General features: G+C 40.4%; 2 protein-coding genes across 6 annotated transcripts in view; one reads left to right on the top strand and one right to left on the bottom strand.

Annotated features, from left to right (window-relative positions):
* Positions 1–25,963, bottom strand: part of furinb (furin (paired basic amino acid cleaving enzyme) b) — a 176,674-nt gene that overhangs the window by 142,292 nt on the left and 8,419 nt on the right. The gene's annotated exons all lie outside the window — the stretch shown is intronic.
* On the top strand, positions 19,192–21,660 carry LOC130915823 (uncharacterized). 3 transcript variants are annotated; one of them, XM_057835930.1, is made up of 5 exons: positions 19,192–19,500; positions 20,145–20,219; positions 20,341–20,476; positions 20,581–20,955; positions 21,051–21,660. In XM_057835930.1, exons 2-4 carry the CDS (start codon positions 20,207–20,209, stop codon positions 20,897–20,899), a joined length of 468 nt encoding a protein of 155 aa, XP_057691913.1. In that variant the 5' UTR covers positions 19,192–19,500; positions 20,145–20,206; the 3' UTR covers positions 20,900–20,955; positions 21,051–21,660. The 3 variants fall into 3 exon arrangements, with proteins under 3 accessions (XP_057691913.1, XP_057691911.1, XP_057691914.1); XM_057835928.1 differs by lacking the exon at positions 19,192–19,500 and having other exon boundaries at positions 19,839–20,202; XM_057835931.1 differs by lacking the exon at positions 19,192–19,500 and having other exon boundaries at positions 19,839–20,219.

Here is a 25,963-nt window from a genome sequence, read left to right as displayed (position 1 = left end):
GTGTTACCAGGATGGGCATGGCTTAAGTCAGATGTATAGAGTGTGGGAGATTTGGTTTGGGCTTCACTTCCTAGGGTCGGTTTGTGAGAAACTCCTTGATCAGGTAAGCCGGTAAGTGGTGGTCGCAGTTTCCCGATCAGTATGTCAGGGATGATTGTGTTGAATGCTTAGCTGTAGTAAACAAAGAGCTTCCGTATGGAGGGCGATGGCGACTGGTTTGCCCGATAGAAAAATCGAGTGTAGGTCAAATGAAGGAGGAGGACAGTCCTTGATGTGCCTAAGGACTAGCTGCTCCAGTCATTTTTTTTTTTTTATGATTGATGTCAAGGTGACCGGCCAGAAGTCATTCAACTGATTTGTGGCTGACTTGGTGAAATTCTTGAGGCAGGATGGTATGAGGCAGAAATAGGTTTAAGATTGCAGTAAAGACCGAGCATCAACTCCCGACCTGAAAGCTCAATTGTGTGTCCTAAGGAGATCCTTGACCCAGGTAGTCATCTGGTTGGGAAACAACTGGATGCGTTTCGCCACTGTGACATTGTCCATGTAGACCCTGATGTAGGACAATAGCCTTTAAATGTATAGAGCTAGGTCTCCATGGTTGAAGGAACTCCAGTCTGTTTGACGGAATAGTCCTGGAGTTGGGAGAGGGCGTCCTCAAGCCACATAGTGATGCTCTTTGTCAGGGTGTCGGACAGTCTCCTGAGTGTGGCGTAGGTTCTGGCGAGGAGCAGAGAGTGGTCTGAATAATCAAGTTGTGGGAGTTTTTTGCTTTGTGTGCATGTTCAATGTTTGTGTATATATGGTCTAGTGTATTAGCCCTTCTGGTTAGGGATTTTACATGCTCGGAGGACAGCTGTAATAGTTATCCCATGGAAAGATCGAGCCTACTGAGCTGAAGATCGCCACAGTTCATACAGTCAACCAGGGCATCTTGGCTGCCTATTTGATCGGTGCTCTCCTTGTTCAGTAAATTTAAGTGGCCGATCCAATTCTTGGTAGATTTTTAGCTGTTCCATACTCTTTCAATTTCCAGATTATGGACTGGATGGTACGCCATGAGACGTTTAAAATTCTTCATTTCCTTTGTTTGCTTGACAAATATTATCATACCAAACCACTGAGACTATCACAGAACAGCTGTACATATTTGTAATGCATTACGCAGAGGTGAACTCTAAAAAGTCATTAGGTCAACATTCATTCATTCAGCAATCAGACATCTTCTGAAGGCAATTGGATGACCTCAAAGAAAAAGGGGCTACTTTTGCACACCACACATTTTTTGTTTTTTAAATTTATAAAAATACATCGATAAAATCAAGTATAATTTTCTTTGAGGGATTATATGGCTTAAGTCTGGTTCCCTAACCAACAACAGTTGCTTCCTGAATTCACTAAAAGATATGAAGTTATAACGAGAATCCATATTATGCGTCCTTAATACATTCAGTTGCGCAAGGAAACTACCACTGCCCCCTGGGTAGAGTGATAGATACACTAACAATCAATTTATGATCGCTCGATCAATAACAGTTGTGAAATCCCAAATAAATTCTCACTTGCGAAATGGTTAAATTTCACTTTTTTGACCATTTAATCATGCTATTTTGTCATTCCCTGGTTAAAAAATCAGTCGAAGTAGTTTTCTGAAGTATTCACCTATGTTTGAGAAGTCATCGAATGTCTCCTGTCTGGCTGTGGGGGCTGCTAAAAAGCTTGGTGGTACCTACCTCCGGCTCTTTCCTTCAGTTCCTCCTCTGCTCTGTGACGCACCGCTGAACTCCACTGCTCCCAACCTTGCCTGCCCCACACCCAACCTCCCTTCTCGTTCAAGACAGGTTGCAGATAATGCTAAAGCTTAGCTAACACTTAGTGCTCGGGCAGACTACAAGTGGGACGAAAAACGCACAAGGCAGCATTAATCAAATAATTTTCCAAAATGTCTAAGAGGAAATGTATTTTTTGATGCGAAGTAGAGTTTCCTCTGTTTGCACTTCCGAAGGACGACGTGTTTCGCCAGAAATGACTGGGCAATGAAAATGGAAGTTATCCTCTTAGACAGAGAAAGACAGCCGGAAGGAGGAGGAGGACTTCTTAAAGTCCGAGACTTCTTTAGAAAGTCCAGCCGTTTGAGATGCAAAGACAAGCTTATATTAAGTCGTCTATGACATATATAGCTTTCACAAATCCACTAAAGGTAAAATTCTTACTTGAATGTGCTTTAGAATGATGCATTATGCCTAAAAAAATAGGTGATACTCCACCTTGAAAAGTTTGGAATTGTAACAAAATAAAATTTTCAACAGCTTTGGAACCATCCGATGCCTTTTAATATATCATTTATATTTTCAATTGTAACAAAATAAAATTTTCAACAGCTTTGGAACCATCCGATGCCTTTTAACCATTGAGAGTCGAAGGACGCGCCGGCGCGTCCTCAGCGCACGTCGTCTTTGAAGCGCCCTCACGTTTTAATTACGTCACCCACATGCCGTTGGTTGGTCTCGTTTTAAAGTGCGGAAGTTGCGGTTTACTCTCGTTATTATTTGAAGTCAATCGACCAACTAGAACGTGAGATATTGTCATTTAAGTTTTATAGTTTTATTGTCCTCTCAAAAAAACATTAAAACGCTGCATGGATCATTTGTTTATGTCTATATTTCCATCATTTCTAGTCCTTTTTCAAAACGGAAGCTCCATGAAAAAAACACAAATCAAACGAACCCTTTCGCAGTCACAGTGGAAGCACAAAATGTGTTTTTTTTTTGTTTTTTTTTTATAAATATAACTGCGGTGCGAGGTTCAACCGAATGAGAGAGAGGAGGAGTGTTCTGAAGCAGCGAGGTGGCGAGCGACGGCCAGTTGGATACTGCTGGATCGAGCAGCGACTTTGTGTGACTTTGACAATGAACGGAAAACTAAATTTAGCGCAAGCAATTGTGCTTCTGATCAACTTGAGGAAGAGGATGGTCCAAATTCGTCATCATCGTCTTCTTCGGAAGAGTCCTCGAGTGAAGATAGTGACGGATTTGAACACGTGGGTGACGCCATCGACGAGCAGAGGTAAACCAACTCACTCTTTTTTTTCATGCTGAAAACGTTTCTTTTGAAAGTTTCTTTTGATATTGCAAGACAAAGTTAATTTTGATGCAATATAAGTGTGTGTTTGTGTATATAATAATAAAATGTGCATATCAGATCAAAGTCGTACGTGCACTGTGGGTATCCCAGGCAGGAATTTATAATTTGTGGTGTTCTTCTTTCTATATGAAGATTAGGGATGTAGCACATATTCAGCTATGGTATTCTTTCTATTGTCATACATATAGATTTCCATTATTATTTATTGCTGTATATATTTTTATTTTATACTTTATTATTTTCATAAATACTGACTTATTTTCATGTACATTTATAGTGACAATGAAAGCAAAGTGAAATGAAAATGGAAGGGTGGAAAGAGGACCGACACCCCATGGAAGTGTGAGCTGTGTGATGTAGCCGTGTCTAATTCCAGGACGAAACTGCTTTTCGGAGGGGCATGACTGAAAAAAATTTAACTTGTTTATTGTAAATATTTTTGAAAATGCTTTTTTCCCCCCAATGTTATATATATATATTTTTTCCCACATCAATCTTCTCAATTTGTGTATATAAATGTGTGTTCAAGAAGCTTGATTGTGTGTACATAGTTTTCATTAGGCGATTGGCCGCAATACCTAAACTCATAAAGAGATGGCCTCTAAACACTTTTTGTGTTAGATGGTATATATTTTTTCACTGTTCTTCACTGTTAGGTCTGCTGTATATAACCTGTTTTGACTGGAGCATGTATAAAGGCAAAAAATGCCTATGGCTATACCTGTTGTTTATGTTGAATTGTCAAATATAAGACTATTTATTCTAAATTTTTTTGGTTGAATGTTCATCCTAACATGTTGAATAAATATTACAAAGTTTCAAAACGGTTCGTCACGCATGTTTGGTTGTCAATTGGACATCAATATTAAAAATTTTGACAAAACGATTTTGGAATTTTTGGTCTTTTTGGGCCCAAAATGATGATTTATAATTGATCAGTGAAGGAAACAACAATTTGGACATGAAGTTCAAGGTGTCACAAAAAAAGGGACCAAACCAGGCCATCGTAAACAATTCTTTCTTTGAAATATAAAGGCAACTTCAAAGGCATGCAAAATCAGACAAAATAGGCCCTTACCTTAAAGGGTTAATATATCATTTATATTTTCATCTCAAAAAATTTGTTTATGAAGTCATTAAAATATTTTATTTCATTCAGCCCCCCCAAATAAAACAATACCATATGAGAAAAAAAGTAGTTGACTAGCAAAACTAACTGGTAAGATTAAAAATGATAAACATGATGGACATCTGAAACTGAATTCTCCTTTTGTGTCCTTCTGTATGGTCTGATAAGGAAAGTCATGAAACCGATGAAGCAGCTAGACTCCAACATATAAATGGAAACAGATAAAACATTTATAATGGAAGTGTGAAAGCTCATAAATAACCAGGATATAAAGTATAAAACAAGAATATAATTCAAAATAACACTTTGATATTGCTAGACTCAAATATATTTTGGTAAACAACAAAAATAATAAATATCAAACCTTTCTGGAAATAAACCTTCCTCAGCTAAAGTGCGCTTTTATTCATTTAAGAATTTTGTAATTTCGTATAGTGGTAAAAAAGGAGAAAACTTTAAGTACTATTCTGATCTTTTTAACTCAAACCACTACCACATTTTGAAGTCTGCACTCTGCTGTAGCTTGTCTTGTAATATTTATATTAGGCAGCTAGTATAGCAAACTTGTCCTGGAACTCCACATTTCTCAAAAATAACAAAACAAGTTGTGTCAACAAGGAACACTAATAGGTATACATAAAAGCAGATGTGAACGTTAGAGGAGAGGTACCAAATTCTAGCAGATTGTGTATCGCATCATACAATGCCCAGAGGTAAACTACTCAGAGCAGGATGTTGCATTATTCTGGCTCTAGGTCAAAAGTCAAATAGCGTCAAAATTCATAAATTCAACCAAACATGCTTCATATCATCACCATCTGTTTGTGTTCTGGCCTCAAGCTGCAGCTTCTTCGAAAAGCAGATATGGCCTATGACTGCAGTCTCTTGTAATAATATTAGTAAAATTGACAGCTAATGATTGCTGTTGAAACAAATAAGTATAATTGTAGAGTTTCTGTAGACAGATGAAGAAGGCCACTCCAAATCCTGATTTTAATCAATTCCTGGAACAAGACTGCATTACGAGAGGAAAACCGAGAGCAAGACAGAAAGAGGGGAAAAAAAGTGATAGTTGCAGAATGATACTTTGATACTTCCTCAATAAATCATTTGATAGATTAACCAATGAACAGAAATCCAACAGCAAACAAAGACATACCTCCAGGCTTTACCTATGTGTTATTTCAGGTTCCATCAATTTTCCAAAGCACTTATCCTTGACAGGATGGCGGTGTCTCAGAGCCTATCCCAGCCGAATTTGGGTGAAATTACCCAAGGTTGATAACGGAAATTACACTTTCTGATGTATTTAGGCTGACAAAAATACTGTAATCAGCTCTATAAAGTCGACAAAAATAGTACAGTGCTGGTCAAAAGTATTGGCAGCCCTGCAATTCTGTCAGATAATGCTGAATTTCTCCCAGAAAATTGTTGCAATTAAAAATGCTTTGGTAGTAATATCTTCATTCATTTTGCTTGCAATGAAAAAACACAAAATAAAATGCAAAAAAACTTGAATCATTAACATTTTACACAAAACTCCAAAAATGAGCCTGACATAAGTATTGGCACCCTCAGCCTAATACTAGGTAGGACAATCATTAGACAAAATAACTGCCAACAACCGCTTCCGGTATCCATCAATGACTTTCTTACAATGCTCTGCTGGAATTTTAGACCATTCTTCTTTGGCTCCAGGTCTCTTGAGATTTGAAGGGTGCCTTCTCCAAACTGCCATTTTCAGATCCCTCCACAGGTGTTCTATGAGATTCAGGTCTGGAATCATTGCTGGCCACTTTAGAAGTCTCAAGTGCTTTCTCTCAAACCATTTTGTAGGGCTTTTTGAAGTATGTTTTAGGTCATTGTCCTGCTGGAAGACCCATGACCTATCAGGGAGACCCAGCTTTCTCACACTGGGCCCTACATTATGCTGCAAAATTTGTTGGTAGTCTTCAGACTTCATAATGCAATGCACACAGTCAAGCAGTCCAGTGCCAGAGGTAGCAAAGCAACCACAAAACATCAGGGAACCTCTGCCATGTTTGACTGTGGGGACCGTGTTCTTTACTTTGAAGGCCTTGTTTTTTTTCCTGTAAACTCTATGTTGATGCCTTTTCCCAAAAAGCTCTGCTTTTGTCTCATCTGACCAGAGAACATTCTTCCAAAATGTTTTTGGCTTTCTCAGTTAAGTTTTCCAGCCTGGCTTTTTTATGTCTCTGGGTCAGAAGTGGGCTCTCCCTGAGTATCCTACCACAGAGTCCTTTTTCATTCGGACGTCGACGGATAGCACGGGTTGACACTGTTGTACCCTCGGCTTGCAGGACAGCTTGAACTTGTTTGGATGTTAGTCGAATTTCTTTTATCCACCATCCGCACAATCTTTCGTTGGAATCTCTCAATTTTTCTTTTCTGTCCACATCTAGGGAGGTTAGCCACAGCGCCATGGGCTTTACACTTACTGATGACACTGCGCATGGTAGAAAAAGGACTATTCAGGTCTTTGGAAATGGACTTGTAGCCTTGAGATTGCCCATGCCTCCTCACAATTTTGCTTCTCAAGTCCTCAGACAGTTCTTTGGTCTTCTTTCCTTTCTCCATCTTCAAGGTGGTACACACAAGAACACAGGACAGAGCTTGAGTCAACTTTAATCCATTTTAACTGGCTGCAAGTGTGATTTAGTTATCGCCACCACCTGTTATATGCCACAGGTAAGTAACAGGTGCTGTTAATTACACAAATTAGAGAAGCATCACATGATTTTTTCAAAGGACGCCAATATTTTTGTCCCATTTTTGGAGTTTTGTGTAAAGTTTCAGCAGAGTGATGATGCTTAACAAATGGCTCAAAGCAACATGCGCTGGACAATCGATGTGCTTCATTGACAATTTCAACATATTTTCAGGGCGCAGGCACCTCTTTAAGAACGATGGCCTTCACCTAAATAAGTCAGGAGTGCGGTTACTAAGCAGCAGCATGTTTTATCTCGAGGCACAGACAGTCTGCTTATCTCGAGGAAAGGAGGCAAGCTGTCCCAAAACATCGGATAAACATGGTGGCTGGGATGAGTGCTGAATCAGACAGTGTGCACGCAGGATCAATCTCTCCTCCAAAAATGGAGCCGATAGTCGCTGAAGGGGAAGTGACTAAGCTAGCCCCGCCAGGCTGTGACCAACCCTCCTCTGCTGAGGCTCCACTGCCTCAACGGGAGGAGACCCTGGTAGCAGGTGATCGACCCCCTTCAGACGAGACTCAAGAAGTGGCTCCATCAGCTCAACAGGAGGAGAACGACCCGACCGTGCAATCCTCTGGTGTCGAGGCCCCATCCAGCACCAAATCCTCGCACTCCAAGACGCCACCACGCCGCCGACTCCAGGATAAGGCCCCATCCAGCACCAAATCCTCACACTCCAAGACGCCACCACTCCGCCGACTCAGTCAGGCTAAGGCCTCATCAAGGCCTAAATCCCCACAGTCCCGGAAGCCACCCCGCCGACGACTTAGTTTGGATGGAATAATGAGTCAACCTGACTGGGACTCCACGGATCTAGATAGCAAGGTTAACCAGTCTCTTGATCTCCTCAAGTTCATGTCTTCGCTTCCACCCTGTACCTGCCACACCCGACAGGTGCCAGGGGAAGATGGCAACAAACCAACCAGCCTCCCCTGGAATTCTCTCGGGGCAAAGCCAAAGCACTACAACTCTGGAACTACACGGTATTATCCTTCTATGGAGGAAGCCATGTTTGCGACACCAATATGATGTGCACCGGGTCCAGGCTGTGACAACATTACAAAGACTTTTCTGTCCCAGCAAAAGCCGGGGCCTTATGGAGTACAGTATGTATGCTCAACAATCCCAGTGGTGATAAACAACAAAAAAAGGGCTAGACTGGTGAGAAATAAAAAACGTTCAATCAACTCTGCCAACCTGTTAACCATAGTATGTCATTCCCAAAACTCACCAGTGAATCCAGTCTGGCATCTCCAATTGGCTCTGCTAAATATTAGATCTTTAGCTTGCAAATCTTTCTTAATTAATGATTTTATCAGCAAACATAACCTTGACATGTTGTTCCTAACAGAAACTTGGTTAGATCAAGATAAGAGTTCGACAGTTCTGATCGAGGCAACCCCCGCAAACTTCAATTTCTTTAGTGCGCCAAGAACCCATAAGAAAGGAGGTGGGGTTGCCAGTCTGATCAGGGACAGTTTTCAATGCACGAATATTTCATGTGGTCAGTTTGATTCCTTTGAGTATATTGTCATTCAGCTAAAAAGCCCTTGCAGAGCTGCCTTGGTAACAATTTACAGACCACCGAAGTATAACACAATGTTTTTTGATGAGTTTACCAAAATACTGTCTTCCGTGTGCATGGACTTTGATTGTGTTGTTTTAGTGGGTGACTTTAACATTCATGTTGATAATCCTGAAGAAGGATGTGCTAGAGAGCTTTTAAATATTTTGGATACATTTGGTTTATCTCAGCATGTCACAGTTCCAACACATAACAGAGGGCACATACTGGACTTAATAATATCCAAAGGTCTTAACATCTCTGAGGTCACAGTGAATGATGTTGCTCTGTCTGATCACTACTGCATTATGTTTAAAATGACCACCCCTGTCCATCCTCTGAAAAGGGAAACAGAGTTTATTAGGAAGCGTTACATAAGTGATAACACATGTGCGTTATTCACACAGGCCTATGCCTCATTATTAACCCCTACAATAGCTCCAGTGGAAGAACTTGTAAATAGTTTCAGTTCCAGTGTGATGACTGTAATGGACACTATTGCCCCGATTAAGACAAAAACTTTGTCAAGAAAGAAGAGGTCACCCTGGAGAAATGCCATACTAGCTATAAAACAAAAGCAAGTTTGTAGACGAGCAGAACGCAGATGGCGAAAAAACAAACTCCTAGTTTTTTATGATATCTACAAAGAGAGTCTTCGCAAATACAACCAGGAACTGAAAAATGCTAGACAATCATATTTTTCAGAGATCATTAGTAGAAACACCAACAATACTCGCACACTATTTTCTGTTGTTGACAAACTGACAAACCCACAAGCATCAATACCTCAGGAATTGGTATCTGAGGTGTCCTGTAATAATTTCGCAGCATTCTTTACACACAAAGTACTAATGATTAGACAGACTGTGTGCAACTCCGGATTAACAAATGTTACACTAAATGCCTCCCAACATGTCCCCCACGTCAATCTTAAACAGTTTAGCCTCTTGGACTATGCCACTTTAACAGAAATTGTGTCGAAACTAAAGCCCACAACATGCTGCCTTGACATCCTTCCTTCAAACTTTTTCAAAAATGTTTTTCATTGCATAGCCCCAGACATACTTCAGATTATAAATACTTCCCTCCAAACAGGAGAGTTTCCTCAGACTTTAAAAACTGCAGTAATAAAACCTCTCCTAAAAAAACCTAATCTGGATGCCTCAACCATTAGTAATTACAGGCCAATATCAAATCTGACATTCCTGGGGAAAATTATCGAAAGGGTTGTGTTTGAACAGATCCAGACTTTTACGATCCAAAACAATCTTTTTAACGCATTTCAGTCTGGATTTCGGCCACAACACAGCACCGAGACTGTGCTTATCAAAGTCCTAAATGATATTCGTCGGAATACCGATGCAGGCAAATCATCTGTTCTGCTACTATTGGATCTCAGCGCCGCATTTGACACGGTTGATCACAACATACTACTCAGCAGATTGGAACAGTGGGTAGGGCTTACTGACACTATTCTTCAGTGGTTCACATCCTATTTACATGATAGGGATTTCTTTGTGTCAATCGGAAATTATCAGTCAGAACGAACCAAATTCACTTGTGGAGTCCCTCAAGGGTCAATTCTTGGACCACTCTTATTTAACATCTATATGCTTCCGTTAGCTCAGATAATGGAACAGTATGACATCTCCTATCACTCCTATGCAGATGACACACAACTGTACATTTCTGTGTCCCCACATAATTATAGTCCCTTAGTCTCCCTGAGTAAATGCATTCATCAAATCAATGAATGGATGTGCCAGAATTTTCTCCAGTTAAATGTGGAGAAAACAGAGGTGATCATTTTTGGGCCGAAAAAGGAAAGGTCAAAGATAAGCAGCCAACTTAGCACAATGTCACTTACAGCTACAAATCAAGTCAGAAACCTTGGCGTAATTATTGACTCAGACCTAAAATTTGATAGCCATCTAAAGTCCGTCACTAAATCCGCTTATTACCACCTAAAAAATATAACCAGAATTAAGGGGCTTCTGACTCAACAAGACATGGAAAAACTTATGCATGCATTCGTTTTCAGCAGATTGGACTACTGCAACGGTATATTTACAGGTCTTGATAAAAAATCAGTCAGGAAGCTGCAGCTAGTACAGAATGCTGCAGCCAGAGTCCTCACAAATACAAGGAAGCTGGACCACATTACACCGTTTTTGAAATCGCTACACTGGCTTCCAGTGAGTCAAAGGATAGACTATAAAATACTACTGCTCGTCTACAAAACACTTAATGGCCTTGGACCAAAATACATGCTTGACTTGTTAGATTCCTATGAGACATCTAGACCCCTAAGGTCGTCTGGAACGGGTCTTCTGCATGTTCCAAGAACAAGAACCAAGCAGGGTGAGGCAGCATTTAGTTATTATGCTCCTCACCTCTAAAACAAGTTACCCGAACGTCTGAAGTATGCTCAAACTGTTAGCTCCTTTAAATCAGGGCTAAAAACGCTTTTGTTTAGCACTGCATATCCATAACTGTCTATATATTTCAATCTACCCGCCTTCTATTCCTCTTGTGCTTATCTCCATTGCTGATTTCAATGATTATTAGTAGTAGTAGTTTTTGCTTTATTTCTATTTTTGTTTTATTTTTATTTATTCATTTTTATTCTGTGATTAAATGCGATCTTTTGTCTTGGTTTTTACGTTGTGTTGATTTAAATGTGATTTTTATGGTTTTCATGTGATGTAAAGCATTTTGAATTGCCTTGTGTTGAATTGTGCTATATAAATAAATTTGCCTTGCCTTGCCTAAAATGATAATGATTTACATTTTTTCCCATCTCTTTTGTGTTTTTTATTGCAAGCAAAACAAATAAAGATATTACAACCAAAGCATTTGTAATTGCAATCATTTTCTGGGAAAAATTTAGCATTATCTGACAGAATTGCAGGGTTGCCAATACTTTTGACCAGCACTGTATATTGCCCTACAGTAGCTCTGCAGTTACTTGCAAGCATAGTCATTTCTGAGCTATAAAATCAACACTACCCACACAGCCAGAGAAAAATGATCTGACATATCTGAAGACCACAGAGCGAGTGCGAGTTGTGTTTTGTTTTGTTTCAAGATCATGCAGGTCATTTGAAGTGAATTGGAAAGAAGATGAGCGATTGACCAGATGGGCAGTGGATCAAACAGAGGTTGTCTAGACGAGAGAAACTGGCAATAGCCATGCAACCAAGGCAATATGATGATCTAGCACAGGAATATGCTTGCTTAAATTTTAAAGCACTGTGGGACATGGAGCTCAATACTTTGATTCTGATGATGAAATATTAGATCTTGGAGAAATATTATTGAATTTCTGCCAGCATAATGCAATCATGGCAGCTGGTACAGTTGCAATTTTATAGCTGTAACGAGTATGGGAAACAGATGAGGAAACATGGCAGCCAGCAACTTACTTAAAAAATATATTGCGATTAATATTCGTGCGATGGACCAGTTTTACCTAAAGTAAAATTTTGACAGATCAGTATAGAAAAAAATGAATAGTCATTATAAAAAAACAACAATAGCAACAACTAGCAAATAAGGTTGTTATAATTTCATTGAACTTGTCGAGTCCTTATGGGAGCATATGGAAGACAATGACACTTCATCGTCTTATTTTATTGGGCTAACTGTGTTCTAAGGACTGCAGACTTGGGTGTCCTGCTGGCAAGTAAACAAATAGGCATTATGTGTGGTACTGGACCGTTTGTGACCAGCACGAGGTGGGGGGGGGGGTGGGGGTGGAAGTATGGCAACTCTAGAGTGTATTAAGGAGAACCTGACTGAACATAGTCGGAATCTCTGAACCTCGCACACCAGCTCATGCTCTTTCCCTGCCACAGAGGTTATGTTATACAGCCCAAGAGCAAGCCTGAACCACCAGGAACCTGGGTTATTGTGTCATCTCTTTGAGCTTTACCTGGCCATGTCCCATGGATACACACCACACAGCTAGAAGCTCACCATTGAGCACCACTTTCAGGCATGGGTCCAAAGGGGTCCCAAGGTGACAGTCTTTCGGGCAAAGGAAAACTGAATTCAAAGTCTTTATTTGTCAGGATATTCAGAGCTGTGTTTTGTTTGCTCCATCACCTACCACCATATTAAGGTGAAAGCTCAAGGATGAGTTCCATATTTTAGCGCTGTGTTGTTTAAACTGTATGAAATGTCTCATAATACTATTACTTTTGGAAAGTATCACCTTTGCCCCATTTTTGATGAACGCTTATGAACACACTGCATTTTAATGCTGGTTATTTATGGTGGTACTTGGGGAGCAAGGTACATTATATTTTGATGTGGTGCTTGATGTAAAGATGTAAGTTTTAAGATGCACTGATCATTAGGAAGTAAAAGTTGTAAAATAATCATTTACGTCGAAGAAATGTTCATTACGGAAGCAAAGTCGCAACCCAGAACCAAGGGCAGATCAAGGCGTAGACCACGGGAGGATTTTGAAAGTTTCATTTTCATGCCAACTGCCCAATCGATAAGCCCTTTACAACTATACCGTAACTGAGCACTAGAGGCAGCAACACAAGTACAAGCAAATTCAAGCCGGTGAACACGATATTGACCAATAAAAACCAACAGTGAAAGCAGCGCACCTTCAGATGGGTGCTGCACACTCTTGTCCAGTAGGTGGGGGTATGCACCTTTATAGATGTTTGCTATTAAGCCAAGTTTCAGAGTTTTTTTTTTTTTTTTTTTTTTTTTTTTTAGCTTATTAAGCTTCTGTTTACAGTGTAGTCCAATTTTACTTCTTGGTTTTTTTTTTAACCATTTTGCAGAGTTTTAAATAAATTGAACAGTCATTGGATTTGCTGGTTCCTTCTTTGAAAAGTGGCCATTTACATGCATATATACTGTACATACATACATACATACATACATACACAGTACAGGTCATAGGTTTGAACACACCTTCTAATTTGTGTGTTTTCTTTATTTTCATTACTATTTACATTGTGAATTCTGACTGACGGTAATAAATCTGAATTAACACATGTGGAATTATGTACTTAGCAAAAAAAAGGTGAAATAACAAAAAATCTGTATAATATTCTGCACCTTTAAAATAGCCACTCTTTGCTCTGATTACTTTTTTGCATAGTCTTGCTATTCTCTTGATGTTCTCTACAGGTATGCCTTTTCACGGTTGATTAGTGGAATTTATAGCTTTATCAATGGAGTTGGGACCTTCATTTGTGTTGCACTGAATGATGTGTCCAAATTTTTAGCCTGTACTCTGTATGTGTGTGTACACACACACACACACACACACATGATTGATCGATCAATCGATCGATAGATCTGTACTTTTACTTGAGTAAAAAAAAGTGAGTACATGATCCACCATTGATCATTCCTAAAGCTTGAATTTAGCAGTAGGGGATGAAGGTGACTTGTGCAGGTGGGTGGCATGAAATGTCAGCAGTACAGTACCGTAACGAATAAAAAGAATAACATTTCTGCATTCCGTGAAGAGTGCCTGTAGCTGAGGATTCCTAACTCTGTGCTGAAAGTTAGTGCTCATTTTGGCAATAATATTGCTTTCTATAACTAAATTCCACTGAGGCCGAGTTTCTGGAAGCCACTGCAGAGAATTGTCTAATTAGCGAAAACATCACTGAGAGAGTAACAGATTATTTTGCATGCCTCAGCAGCAGGAGGAATACATATATTAACAATAATACCTGTAGTTATGGCTCTTTATAGTCATTGGTGTGTTTGTCTATTTGTTAACGACACATAATTAAGAAAACAAGTGTTTTCTTCATACATCCAGTTTCATTTGAGCTGCCGACCTTACTATTCGAACCTGATTTTCAAATTGTTATTCGTTTGTTTTTGCTTTGTTTGTATTTTTTCAAAGCTATGAAAAAGTCTGCCCCCTTACAGATTTCAGTTTTCTCACACCATCTGTTTCGGGTCAGCAAACAAAATAGTGTATATATAGATTGTTTCTTTTTTTTTTCTTCTTTTTATCACGAGTAAAACTAGTAGAACAGATGTGGTTTTTAACCACCACCTATTTCTTATATTTTTTTTCATGTGCTTGAAGCGTATGATGAGGTTTTTGAAAGAGTGCATTCCAGCGGAAAGAAGCTTGTTTAAAATTTTGAAAAAAACTTTAATGATGTGAAAATGTGGAGATTAACGTCAATAAAAGCCTTTAATTCGAGGTAGGCAGGAAGTAGGCAAAATAGAATGAACATTTTTAAAGGCCGGTAATAATTTCACCAATCAAATGTGAGTATTTCAGATTGTCATGTCTGCTCTTCACGCATTTACTACCTACTATAGTATGCACTTATAATGGAGAAACAAACTTTATTGTTTTAAATGTTATTTCCTCGGTTATCATAGCTACAGGAAATTCATGATTTGCATATTTAGATTCTTTAACCAACCAAAATTCAAATGAAGGTCATTTATACTAAACCTAGTATTTTCTTTTAAAATAAAAGAGCCCAAAATTAGAATTTGTAATCTGGTGACATAAAAAAACAAGAAAATTCAGTTTGTGCTGATTTAAAAAATAACCCCATCATGTCTACGATGCATGGCACTGAAGACATTCTCTCAAAAGACTACGTAGTCCAACAAAATCAAACCTAATTATAACTGGCAAAACTACACATACAAAAATAGACATCTGGGCATTACTAGACACTGAAGTGAACAAATAATAAGCTTTGTGATGATCCCGTAATCACATCAGAGATAGAAATCCCATTATCTTGTATTATCCATCAGCTAACTCCAGCTTTCCTCCAAAATTACCACTGAGGATGACAGAAAAATGCCTAAGACCTCTACAGTCTTATTCCCAAGCTTCTAAATCCTTGACAAACGTATTTCCTCACATAACCCCTGCTCAACAGTCACTGCACCTCGTGCATTCTGTACATCATCCCCTCTCTCATACCTCTCTCAGGAGCCAGGGACTTAAATAATAATACTTCTTGTGTGTGTGCCTCTGACAAACAATGGCAGAAGAGGAACTTACCTGAAATGTAATTCTAGACAATGACAATAATACAAAATGTTAACCATAACTCAGGCATGAAAGACTGATACTTTCTGCCCAGTACCATCAAGCAGCATTACTGTATACGCTTTCCTTTCTTTAATCTATGGATTCTACACAATGCAACGGACCACATATCTACTTAAGGGGCGAGGAAAATACTTTCCAAACCCACCTGTATTAGTTGAAAATCTGCAATACATTGTCTGTGTATGGATGTGCAGTATATACAGTGGGGCAAATAAGTATTTAGTCAACCACCAATTGTGCATGTTCTCCAACTTGAAAAGATTAGAGAGGCCTGTAATTCTCAACATGGGTAAACCTCAACCATGAGAGCCAGAATGTGGGAAAAAAAAACAGAAAATAACATTGTTTGATTTTCAAAAAATGTATTTCCAAATTATAGTGGAAAATAAGAATTTGGTCACCAACAAACAAGCAAGATTTCTGGCTGTCAAAGAGGTCTAACTTGGCTCCACTCGTTACCTGCATTAATGGCACCTGTTTTAACTCATCGGTATAAAAGACACCTGTCCACAATCTCAGTCAGTCACACTCCAAACTCCACTATGGCCAAGACCAAAGAGCTGTCGAAGGACACCAGAGACAAAATTGTAGACCTGCACCAGGTTGGAAAGACTAAATCTGCAATAGGTAAAACGCTTGGTGTAAAGAAATAAACTGTGGGAGCAATTATTAGAAAATGGAAGACACACAAGACCACTGATAATCTCCCTCGATTTGGGGCTCCATGCAAGATCTCACCCCCTGGCGTCAAAATGATAACAAGAACGGTGAACAAAAATCCCAGAACCACACAGGGGGACCTAGTGAATGACCTACAGAGAGCTGGGACCACAGTAACAAAGGCTACTATCAGTAACACAATGCGCCGCCAGGGACTCAAATCCTGCTCTGCCAGACGTGTCCCCCTGCTGAAGCCAGTACACGTCCAGGCCCATCTGCGGTTCGCTAGAGAGCATTTGGATGATCCAGAAGAGGACTGGGAGAAAGTGTTATGGTCAGATGAAACCAAAATAGAACTTTTTGGTAGAAACACAAGTTCTCGTGTTTGGAGGAGAAACAATACTGAATTGCATTCGAAGAACACCATACCCACTGTGAAGCATGGGGGTGGAAACATCATGCTTTGGGGCTGTTTTTCTGCAAAGGGACCAGGACGACTGATCGGTGTAAAGGAAAGAATGAATGGGGCCATGTATCAGGAGATTTTGACTGAAAATCTCCTTCCATCAGCAAGGGCATTGAAGATGAGACGTGGATGGGTCTTTCAGCATGACAATGATCCAAAACACACAGCCAGGGCATAAAAGGAGTGGCTTTGTAAGAAGCATTTCAAGGTCCTGGAATGGCCTAGCCCGTCTCCAGATCTCAACCCCATAAAAAATCTGTGGAGGGAGTTGAAAGTCCGTGTTGCCCAACGACAGCCGCAAAACATCACTGCTCTCGAAGAGATCTGCATGGAAGAATGGGCCAAAATACCAGCAGCAGTTTGTGAAAAGGTTGTGAAGAGTTACAAAAAACGTTTGGCCTCCGTTATTGCCAACAAAGGGTACATAACAAAGTATTGAGATGAACTTTTGGTATTGACCAAATATTTATTTTCCACCATGATTTGCAAATAAATTCTTTAAAAATCAAACATTGTGATTTTCTGTTTTTTTTCCTCCACATTGTCTGTCATGGTTGAGGTTTACCCATTTTGACAAATACAGGCCTCTCTAATATTTTCAAGTGGGAGAACTTGCACAATTAGTGGTTGACTAAATACTTATTTTCCCCACTGTATGCTATTCACACATATCCACTCACCAGCCAGATCTGTTCAACTGCTTGTTAACACAAATTTATACTCAGCCAATCAGATGGCAGCAACGCAATGCATATGGGCTAATAGACATGGTCAAGACGATCTGTTGCTGTTCAGAGCATCAGAACTGGGAAGAAATGGGATTTAAGTGACTTTGAAAGTGGCATGGTTGTTCATGCCAGATGGACTGGTATGAGAAATTCAGAAATTGCTCAAGTGAGAATGTGCTGTAAAATAATCCTTTTGGTTTACAGTCTAAAAATGAGTAAACATCCAGTGAGCGGCAGTTCTGTTGGTGAAAATGCCTTGTTGATGCCAGGGATCAGAGAAGAATGGTCATAATGGTTTGAGATGATAGAAAGGCTGTCACGTGTGCTCAAGTGCTAGCAAATTGCATCAGGCTTCCATCATAAAGTCTTTTCTGTCATGTGTCACCATATTGCATCACACTCATGCATCACAGAGGTTTCAATCATAAAGACTGTGCGCTCCTTAATATGTCACAAAGAACAACTGAGAACAGTATATAAGGCACAAACAAATAGCATTCAATGTCAAGTTGTCAGCGTTCCAGCATACGCTAGCATGTCAACTGTCCATTACCGCTTCACCTGATTGTTTCCTTTGCCTGTCAACATCAATAAAGTACTGTGTCTGCGATACGCAACTGGTTCTTCCGTCGCCTTCGTGACAGTACGACCTGACCAACATGTAACCAGCGTATCAACCCTCTGTTCTGGACCGTCTCCACCAAACGGAAAAGGAGGTCTCCTGCATGTCTGGTGACCTCACATCGTTAATCCCGATCGGCCACGAACATCAACAACAACTCCAGCACCAGCCTGTACCAACTTACAATGCCTTTGCCGATGTAATGATCAAAGTGTTCCACCTGGGCTTTTCTATCTCAGAGACATCTCGCGGCCTCATGACCATCCCTCAAGGCAATCGGTCAGTGTCTGAGTATTCGATTGATTTCTGAACTCCGATGAGACGCAGCGACTGGAACACGAAAGCTGTGATCGACGCATTCTATCACAGCCTGGCAGCCAGTACATCAAAGATGTACTTTTCGTCTATGAATTACCCAGCACCCTTGACGAAGCCATTGGCCTGCCCCACTGATCGCCTCTTTGTTTCTGATAATCTGATGGCTTGCTCTCAGTCCATGCCTCTGTCTGACTCTGTCTCTGAACCCGTGTCTCTGAACCTGACCCTGGATTAGTCTGTTCTGTCATGTGTCACCATATTGAATCATACTCATGTATCACAAATCATACAAATCAAACCCTCATAAGGACTGTGCGCTCCTTAATATGGCACAAAGAACTGTGCCCCTTAATGTGGCACAAAGAACAACTGAGAACAGAATATAAGCCACAAACAAATAGCACTCGGTGTCAGGTTGTCAGCGTTCCAGCATAGGTTAGCTTGTCAACTGTCCATTACCGGTTGACCTGATGTTTCCTTTGCCTGTCAACATCAATAAAGTCCTGTGTCTGCGATACGCAACTGGTTCCTCCGTCCCCTTCATGACAAAGGCAACAGTAACACAAATACTAACCACTAGTTACAATCATCAAATCAACCATACAAATAATCTTTCTTGAAGATGAAAATTAGTTCACTGTACTCAAATGGCCTCCATGGTCACCAGATTTACAGACCTATAGAAAAACCTTGGGATGTGGTGAAATGGGAGATTCGCATCACGGATGATCGCAGGAGTCGGAGCTCGGAGCGTGCAACTGTAGACCGTGGACGAGCGTAGACGGCGCGCGGCCGTTGGCCGAAACGTAGACCGCGGTCCGCCTCCTCCTTTTGCTGTAGATAATCCCGCGTCGCCGTTGGCCGAAACGTGGACCGCGGCCCGCCTCCTTTTTTCGGCCGCGGCCAATCGGCTCTCCTCGCCTACGACCGCGGACGCCCGTGATTGGCTCCGCGAACGCAGACCGCGGCGGCCCGCCTCCTCCTTACGACGCGCTTGCGGTTGGCCCAAAAGACGCAATCGGCGAAAAGACCCACGCGCTCAATCGACAAGCCGAAAAGGTAAATATTGTGTATGAAATTCGCCAAAAACGATGCAAACCGAGTGTTGTTTTTCAATTACCGATTCGAGCTAACGCTAGCTAGGCTAGCTGGTGTGTGGATAAGCCGTGTTGTGCGCGTTGCGCCGCGCTAATAATAATTAGCCATGTGCAGGCACGCACGTAACGTTAACATTCAATGACTCCGTGTGCTATACGTCTTGTATTACTTGTAACTCGTCACAAATTTAACCGATAACTCATTCATTTCACTTGTGTTCAATGCATTTTTTGTTGTGACGTGATCCTCCCTAGTATGATGCCCACACTGTAAATGCTCCCTATTTGGATTACAAAAAACACTAAACAAAACAGAAATACTGTACTACATAGACGTCATCATTTTGTAAGTGGGCCAATTTTGCATTTTCCCCAATAACTTCGGTTTTATTTGGAATTTGGGAATTAGATGAACTCAAGACACCCCTCTCAACATTTTAGCATCTCTGAACATCAAGTCATTTTTCTTTTTCTAATTGCCAGCTAGGAATGGAGGCATCCTCTTCAAAACCAACAAAAACGCAATTTTATTATTACCATCATCTAGAATTTTTCCTCCGTGTCATGTCCTGCTTTTGTGTTGACACTTGCCTTTGTGTTTCTCAGTGTACATCAGAAGCGATGACCGGCCACCACGCTTTGCTGCCTAAACTGCGCTTGAGAGGTACATGTACAAACAAGGTATTGTTCTGGATGCCTTTTAAAAAAAAAAAAACATCTCCTTCATTTATAAAATGAATTGAACTATATTATTACTTCTTGTCTGATGTGTTTTTTTTTTTTTTTTTTTTACACCTAACAGGTAGGAAAAACTGCCTTGCCGTCACCGCAGCTCCAACAGGCCAGCAGATCCCCGGCCAGCTCACGGTGACCTTTGGGAAATACAAAGGCAAGACCTTCATGTGGCTTACGGAGGAAGATGTCGGCTATGTCAAGTAGTGAGTATATATAAGAAATTGATAATAGGCAGTGGATTGTGTGTCTTTGTTACCCAAAATAAAAAAATCGATTTAAAACAACTACTGCATGCTCTCTTAAAAAGTCTCCTCGATGGCCACGTGAAGGAGAGGCGACGACAGAAGGGAAGGTGCGACACCAAAACTGGGGAGTGGAGGCTGAAGGAGCAGCTTCTACGCTACGTGGATATGTTCCCTCCGGTGTCATGCCACTTGGAGCAGAACATCGACCGGGCCATCTGCGGGCATGGCCGCTTCCGGTCCTTCACGTTCGAGGATATGTGGCAGTTTTATGACTTCTCCAAGCTCATCCGTAACGATCTCCAGGCCGAAAGCGCAGAAGAATGGAAGATGGCCCAGGAAGCCTTCTGCTTTGTGCGTCAGTGGCTACTGATGACGGAGTAGGACATCAATGTCACGTTAAGAGATTTCGATTGTACATCCTCACAAAGGAGGAGGAGGTTAGTAGGTCGATTAAAAAAATAACATAATTTCCTTTGCCAGTGTTTTAATGCATTTCAGGGCTTACCCGTGATATTTATTTTTTGTTCTGTAGCGAGCTAAAGGCAAAGTTGCACCAGCTACGCCCCTCACGTCAGCTTGTGCATCAGCATTAGCAGCACTATCAACATGACCTGCTGTAGCAAATACACCATCAGCAGCAGCAGCAGTAGCAGCAGCACAACAACAAGCACCACCACCACAAGGTGATGATGAAGACTGGCAATGTAAAATACTACGCGCCTGGGCGCTTTGTGGCCAATCCGCACAGAGTCACAAAAAATATTCCAAAAAAACAAAAAACAAACAAAAACTACACGGTCAAGGCGTCCACGTCCAAAGGACTTTCTGGCAGGTCTTTTGAAAACTTTGTAAATTTTAAGGAGGCGGTCAATGACCTTGTAAAATAAAACACATTGATATGTACTTCATGTCTCAGCTACTTTTTACACACACAAATATGCAGTATGTTCGGCATAGCATATAGTCCTGTATATTGTGCACTTTCCCAATGAGTGCAGACAGAAAATTAAAAACCTAGTCCTTATTTCTCAACACTTCAATATCTGCAAAACACTTGCTTATCATTAAACTTATTTAAGACTCAATACAGGCTGCTTAACTTTTACTGTGTACTATAGCTCCTTTATTGAAATACAAGAAAAAAACTGGAATTTGAGTGTTATAACAAATACATTTAAAGCATACAGAGATTGGAAAAAGTCCTAATGCCCTTAATTGAAAGTGGAGAAAAAATAGGCCAAGACAACACAACAGCTAAAACGCAGTAATGATGAAATCTATAATGCTGCGCTTCGGACTACGACGTCACTTGAAGGAAACAATGTCAAACTTTGGTCCCGCCCTCCCGCAGCCTCTGAACAGATGCTCAACCACCCTGCGGAATGGAAAGATGCCAAGACCACCCAGAGGTAACTTGTTACCTGTTGGGCAGAATGACCTCGTGAATGAAAATCTAAAACCTAGTGACTTACTTCTAATGGAATACTAGTTTCTTAACACTTGCATATTGCAGTTTGCTATTGGCGTAGTTCAGGAGTCAGCTATCATTTATTATTTCAACATCATCCTTCGTACACTGCTTAGTTTAAATTTATTTTTAGGTAGTAGTAGTGTATATTATTTATTTATGTATTGACATTAATTTATTGTGTGATGCACTGATAGGGTGTTGCTATTTTTAATGTCATTGTACTATTTGAATGACAAAGCCTATTCTATTCTAACATTCAAACAGCCGTATTCAACCGCCTGCTACTACCACAGAAAAGACAACACACACAAATTGACCTAAAATATGAATGAATCAGCTCATCTGTGAATACGTATTTTATATAACAAACAAGGCATTTAGGATTCTTTTACATTGGCCAAAAACACACTTCCTTAAAATAAATTCCTATATGTAATCTTTAAAAAGCTTTGAAATGTCATAAATATTCTTAATTCCAGAATAAATATGGTTCAAAACATTATTTGAAAGCATTTTTTTTTATTTAGGTAAAAAATGAACAACTTTTAGATGTATGTGCTTAATAAGAACAAATGGCAATATTTACTGAAGTAAGTAAGTGGAATAATCTCACATTCATCTGTTAAATAGTCTTTAACGGGCAAAACATGATGGAGAAAATGATTTGACTAGACTATGTGGGCCTAAAGTGCAGTAAGCGACCGGAATTAGTGCTCATTGTTTAAATACACTTTAAACTCATTCATAAACTGTTTTACAAAAAACTCACAGCTGCCACCCTGGAGGGGATGTTCAATTGGAGTGGGTTGGTCACACACAGATTGCAGACCGGAAGGAGTACTGGCCAATCAGAGCAGGGTTGGGGTTCCACCCCACAGTCTGGACTGATGACCAATCAGAGAGGGCGTATTTAATTGTAGGGCAGAATTGATACAAATCAGTCAACGTTTCGCGATTTGAAGACAGAGGCCGCATCGCGCTCGACCTTTGACCCTTGACTCTAAAGTTTGGCCCCGGACCTCAACGTTGAGCGCAGGTGTCGCTAGAGTTCGATTGCACTTCACGTGGGAGGAGGCCCGATCGCAGTCGACAAATCTGCCGCAAGTGCATGATGCTGTCATGTCAATATGGACCAAACTCTCTGAGTGCAGGGAGTGTGTGTATTGCACACTCTTGGCATTCTGTCGATTAGCTTCAAGAGGTTGTAATCTGAAATGGTTTTCCAACAGTCTTGAATGAGTTCCCAGAGGTGTTTAGCACTTGTAAGCACCTCTGCCTTACTCTGCGGTCCAACTCACCCCAAACCATCTCGATTGGGATGCAGCACTACATCACTCTCTTTTCTCTGTGTAATGCCCTTACACAGCCTTGAGGTGTGTTTGGGGTCATTGCCTGTTGAAAAATAAATTATCGTCCAACTAAATGCAAACTGGATGGGATGGTATGTCGCTGTGGGATGCTGTGGTAGCCATGCTGGTTCACTGTGCCTTCAATTTGGAATAAATCCCCAAAAGTGTCACCAGCAAACACAGCAACACCGTCACACAACTACCTCCGAGCCTCTCAGTGGGAACCAGACATGTGGAATCGATTGGTTCCCCTTTTTCTGTGTCTCACAAATATGGCAGAGATTTGACCATGGAGGCCTGATTCGCTCAGTCTCGTCCTAAAAGTCGTTCTAGAGATGGGACTGCTGCATGGTTTAACTCTGTTAACTTGTGATTCCTGAGGCTGGTGACTCAGATGGTCTTGGTATTAATTTCCTGGACAGGTCCTCCTGTGTGCCAATTTCATTATAGCGCTTGATGGTTTTTTTCGTGACTCCACTTGGGGAGACACACATTAACGTTAACACTTTTTGTAATTTTCCAGACTGACTGACTTTTATTTTTTAAAGCAATGATGGCCACAATGTTTTTCTTTAGTTAGTGGATTAGTTCAAGCCATAATATTATTTATAAAAGTTGTCCAAAAAGGTTTTTGGCTGTGTATTGCCCTGACTTCTCTGCACAACACATGTGATGGAGGCAAACCCATTGCTAAATCAAGAAGTTCCACTAATTAATTCTGATAGGTCACAACTATGAAGTGAAAACCATTTAGGGTGACTACCTTGTGAAGCTCATCAAGAGAATGCCAAGTGTGGGTAAAGCAGTAATCAGAGCGAAGAGTGGCTCCTTTGAAGAAACTAGAATATTACATATGCTTTCAGTTATGTATTTCATACTCATTTTTTGTTAAGTACATAATTCCACATGTGTTCATTCATAGTTTTGATGGCTCCAGTGATATCTACAACGTAAATAGTCTTGAAAAAAAAAAAAAAAACAAAAAAAAAAAAAACACATTGAGCAAGAAGGTGTCCCCCAACGAGAAGTGGTGCCCACATTTTTTTTTGCCTGTATTTGTGTGGTGTATATACTCATACATACAGGACTTAATGTACTGTATGTGTGTGATTCAACTTACCAAGCAGTTCTTTTGCCTTGGGAGCAATATGCAGTAGGCTCTAGAGCAGGGGTCGGGAACCTTTTTGGCTGAGAGAGCTATGAACACCACATATTTTTAAATGTAATTCCGTGAGAGCCATACAATATGTTTAAAACTAAAATTCAAATAATGTTTCCATTTTATGTTATGTCAACACTTTCAAAGTACAATAAGTCTCTGAATTCTTTTTAATAACATTGTTATCCTGTTGCTAATCAATGATGAGTATTTCTTACCATTAATAAGACTTCTGGTGCTGCATGGTTTTGCTGATGGTTTTGTAGTCTGGTTGATACTTGGTGGGGTTAAGCTTCATTTAGGTGCTGAGAAACTTAGGGTGTGTCTCTTTTCATGTTCACGAAGCACCACGAATCCTGCTTTTCCCCACCAAGCACGGAGCACCATCAGTGCACACCGAAACAAGTTTATCCATCGGTAGATTTTTTTCTTTAGCGAACACAGTGATGGACTTGAATAAATCCTGCCCTCTTGTTGTCCCTTTCATAGTCAAAACCTTGCAATCACGCTAAACTGGGATAAATTGTTCACGTCTGTTGACTCATCCAAAGCGAGAGAAAAAAACGGTGCCACATTTATGTCCTTCACTTGCGTTGCCTCAATTTGATTTGACATCATCTGTTCATCAGATCGTGAACAGTTCTTGCTGACAGAGGCATGTGTTTTATCAGTTTAATTATCTTGTCTTTATCCGAAAAGACGTCAAAAACTCTCCACAAAGGCAAATTCCTCTATCCATTCCTGCTGAAAGGTACGATACTCCTCGTCTTTTTTTCTTTTAGCCATCTTCTCAAAAGGGTTTTTAAAATTAGCTTACAATGTGGAAAACAAAACTGAAAACGAGGTTACTTCCTGATCTCACGTACATGTGCATATCGGCTGCTATTTTCGACAGCAAAATACGGCAAATCCACTTGAACAGTGTTTCTGCCTCATCTGCGTTGCCTATGCGATTGATAGATAAATAGATAGACACAACAACATGTATGTTTGCCACATTCCCACTAAAATTACTGCGAACCGGCTTTCTAGTCGCCGGTTGTAATATATGTACTACGTGCAGCCAATGGCATGGGACTTGGAGGGATCTAACATAGCACATCAAGGTCGCTCTTTGATGATATCTAGTGCGAAGAGCGCGAGTGTTGTCGGAGCATTAAAAAAGTTAACATACGCCGCAAAAGTCATGTCTGCTCATTACTGCACAACACCAGCATATGACCGGCAACCGGCGCCGTTTCGCATTTCACATTGGTTTAAGAACATTTTTTTTCTGACAAATGTCAACAACAAATGTCTTGAGTTTAACAATGCTACCTGGCATCCATCTGGAATGCTCACTTGTGCTTTTTATTTCAGACAGTTCCACGCTCACTTTGCCTTTTCTGTTTTTCACAGTGTAATTGTCATTTGCTCTGCACATTACATATCTTTTTTTTTTGGTAAGAGTTACCCTCAGAAGGTGA

Source organism: Corythoichthys intestinalis, chromosome 5, assembly GCF_030265065.1.
Source record: "Corythoichthys intestinalis isolate RoL2023-P3 chromosome 5, ASM3026506v1, whole genome shotgun sequence".
Taxonomy (NCBI): domain Eukaryota; kingdom Metazoa; phylum Chordata; class Actinopteri; order Syngnathiformes; family Syngnathidae; genus Corythoichthys; species Corythoichthys intestinalis.
The sequence above is the reverse complement of the archived record's forward strand: the minus strand, read 5'-3'. Positions and strand labels throughout refer to the sequence as shown.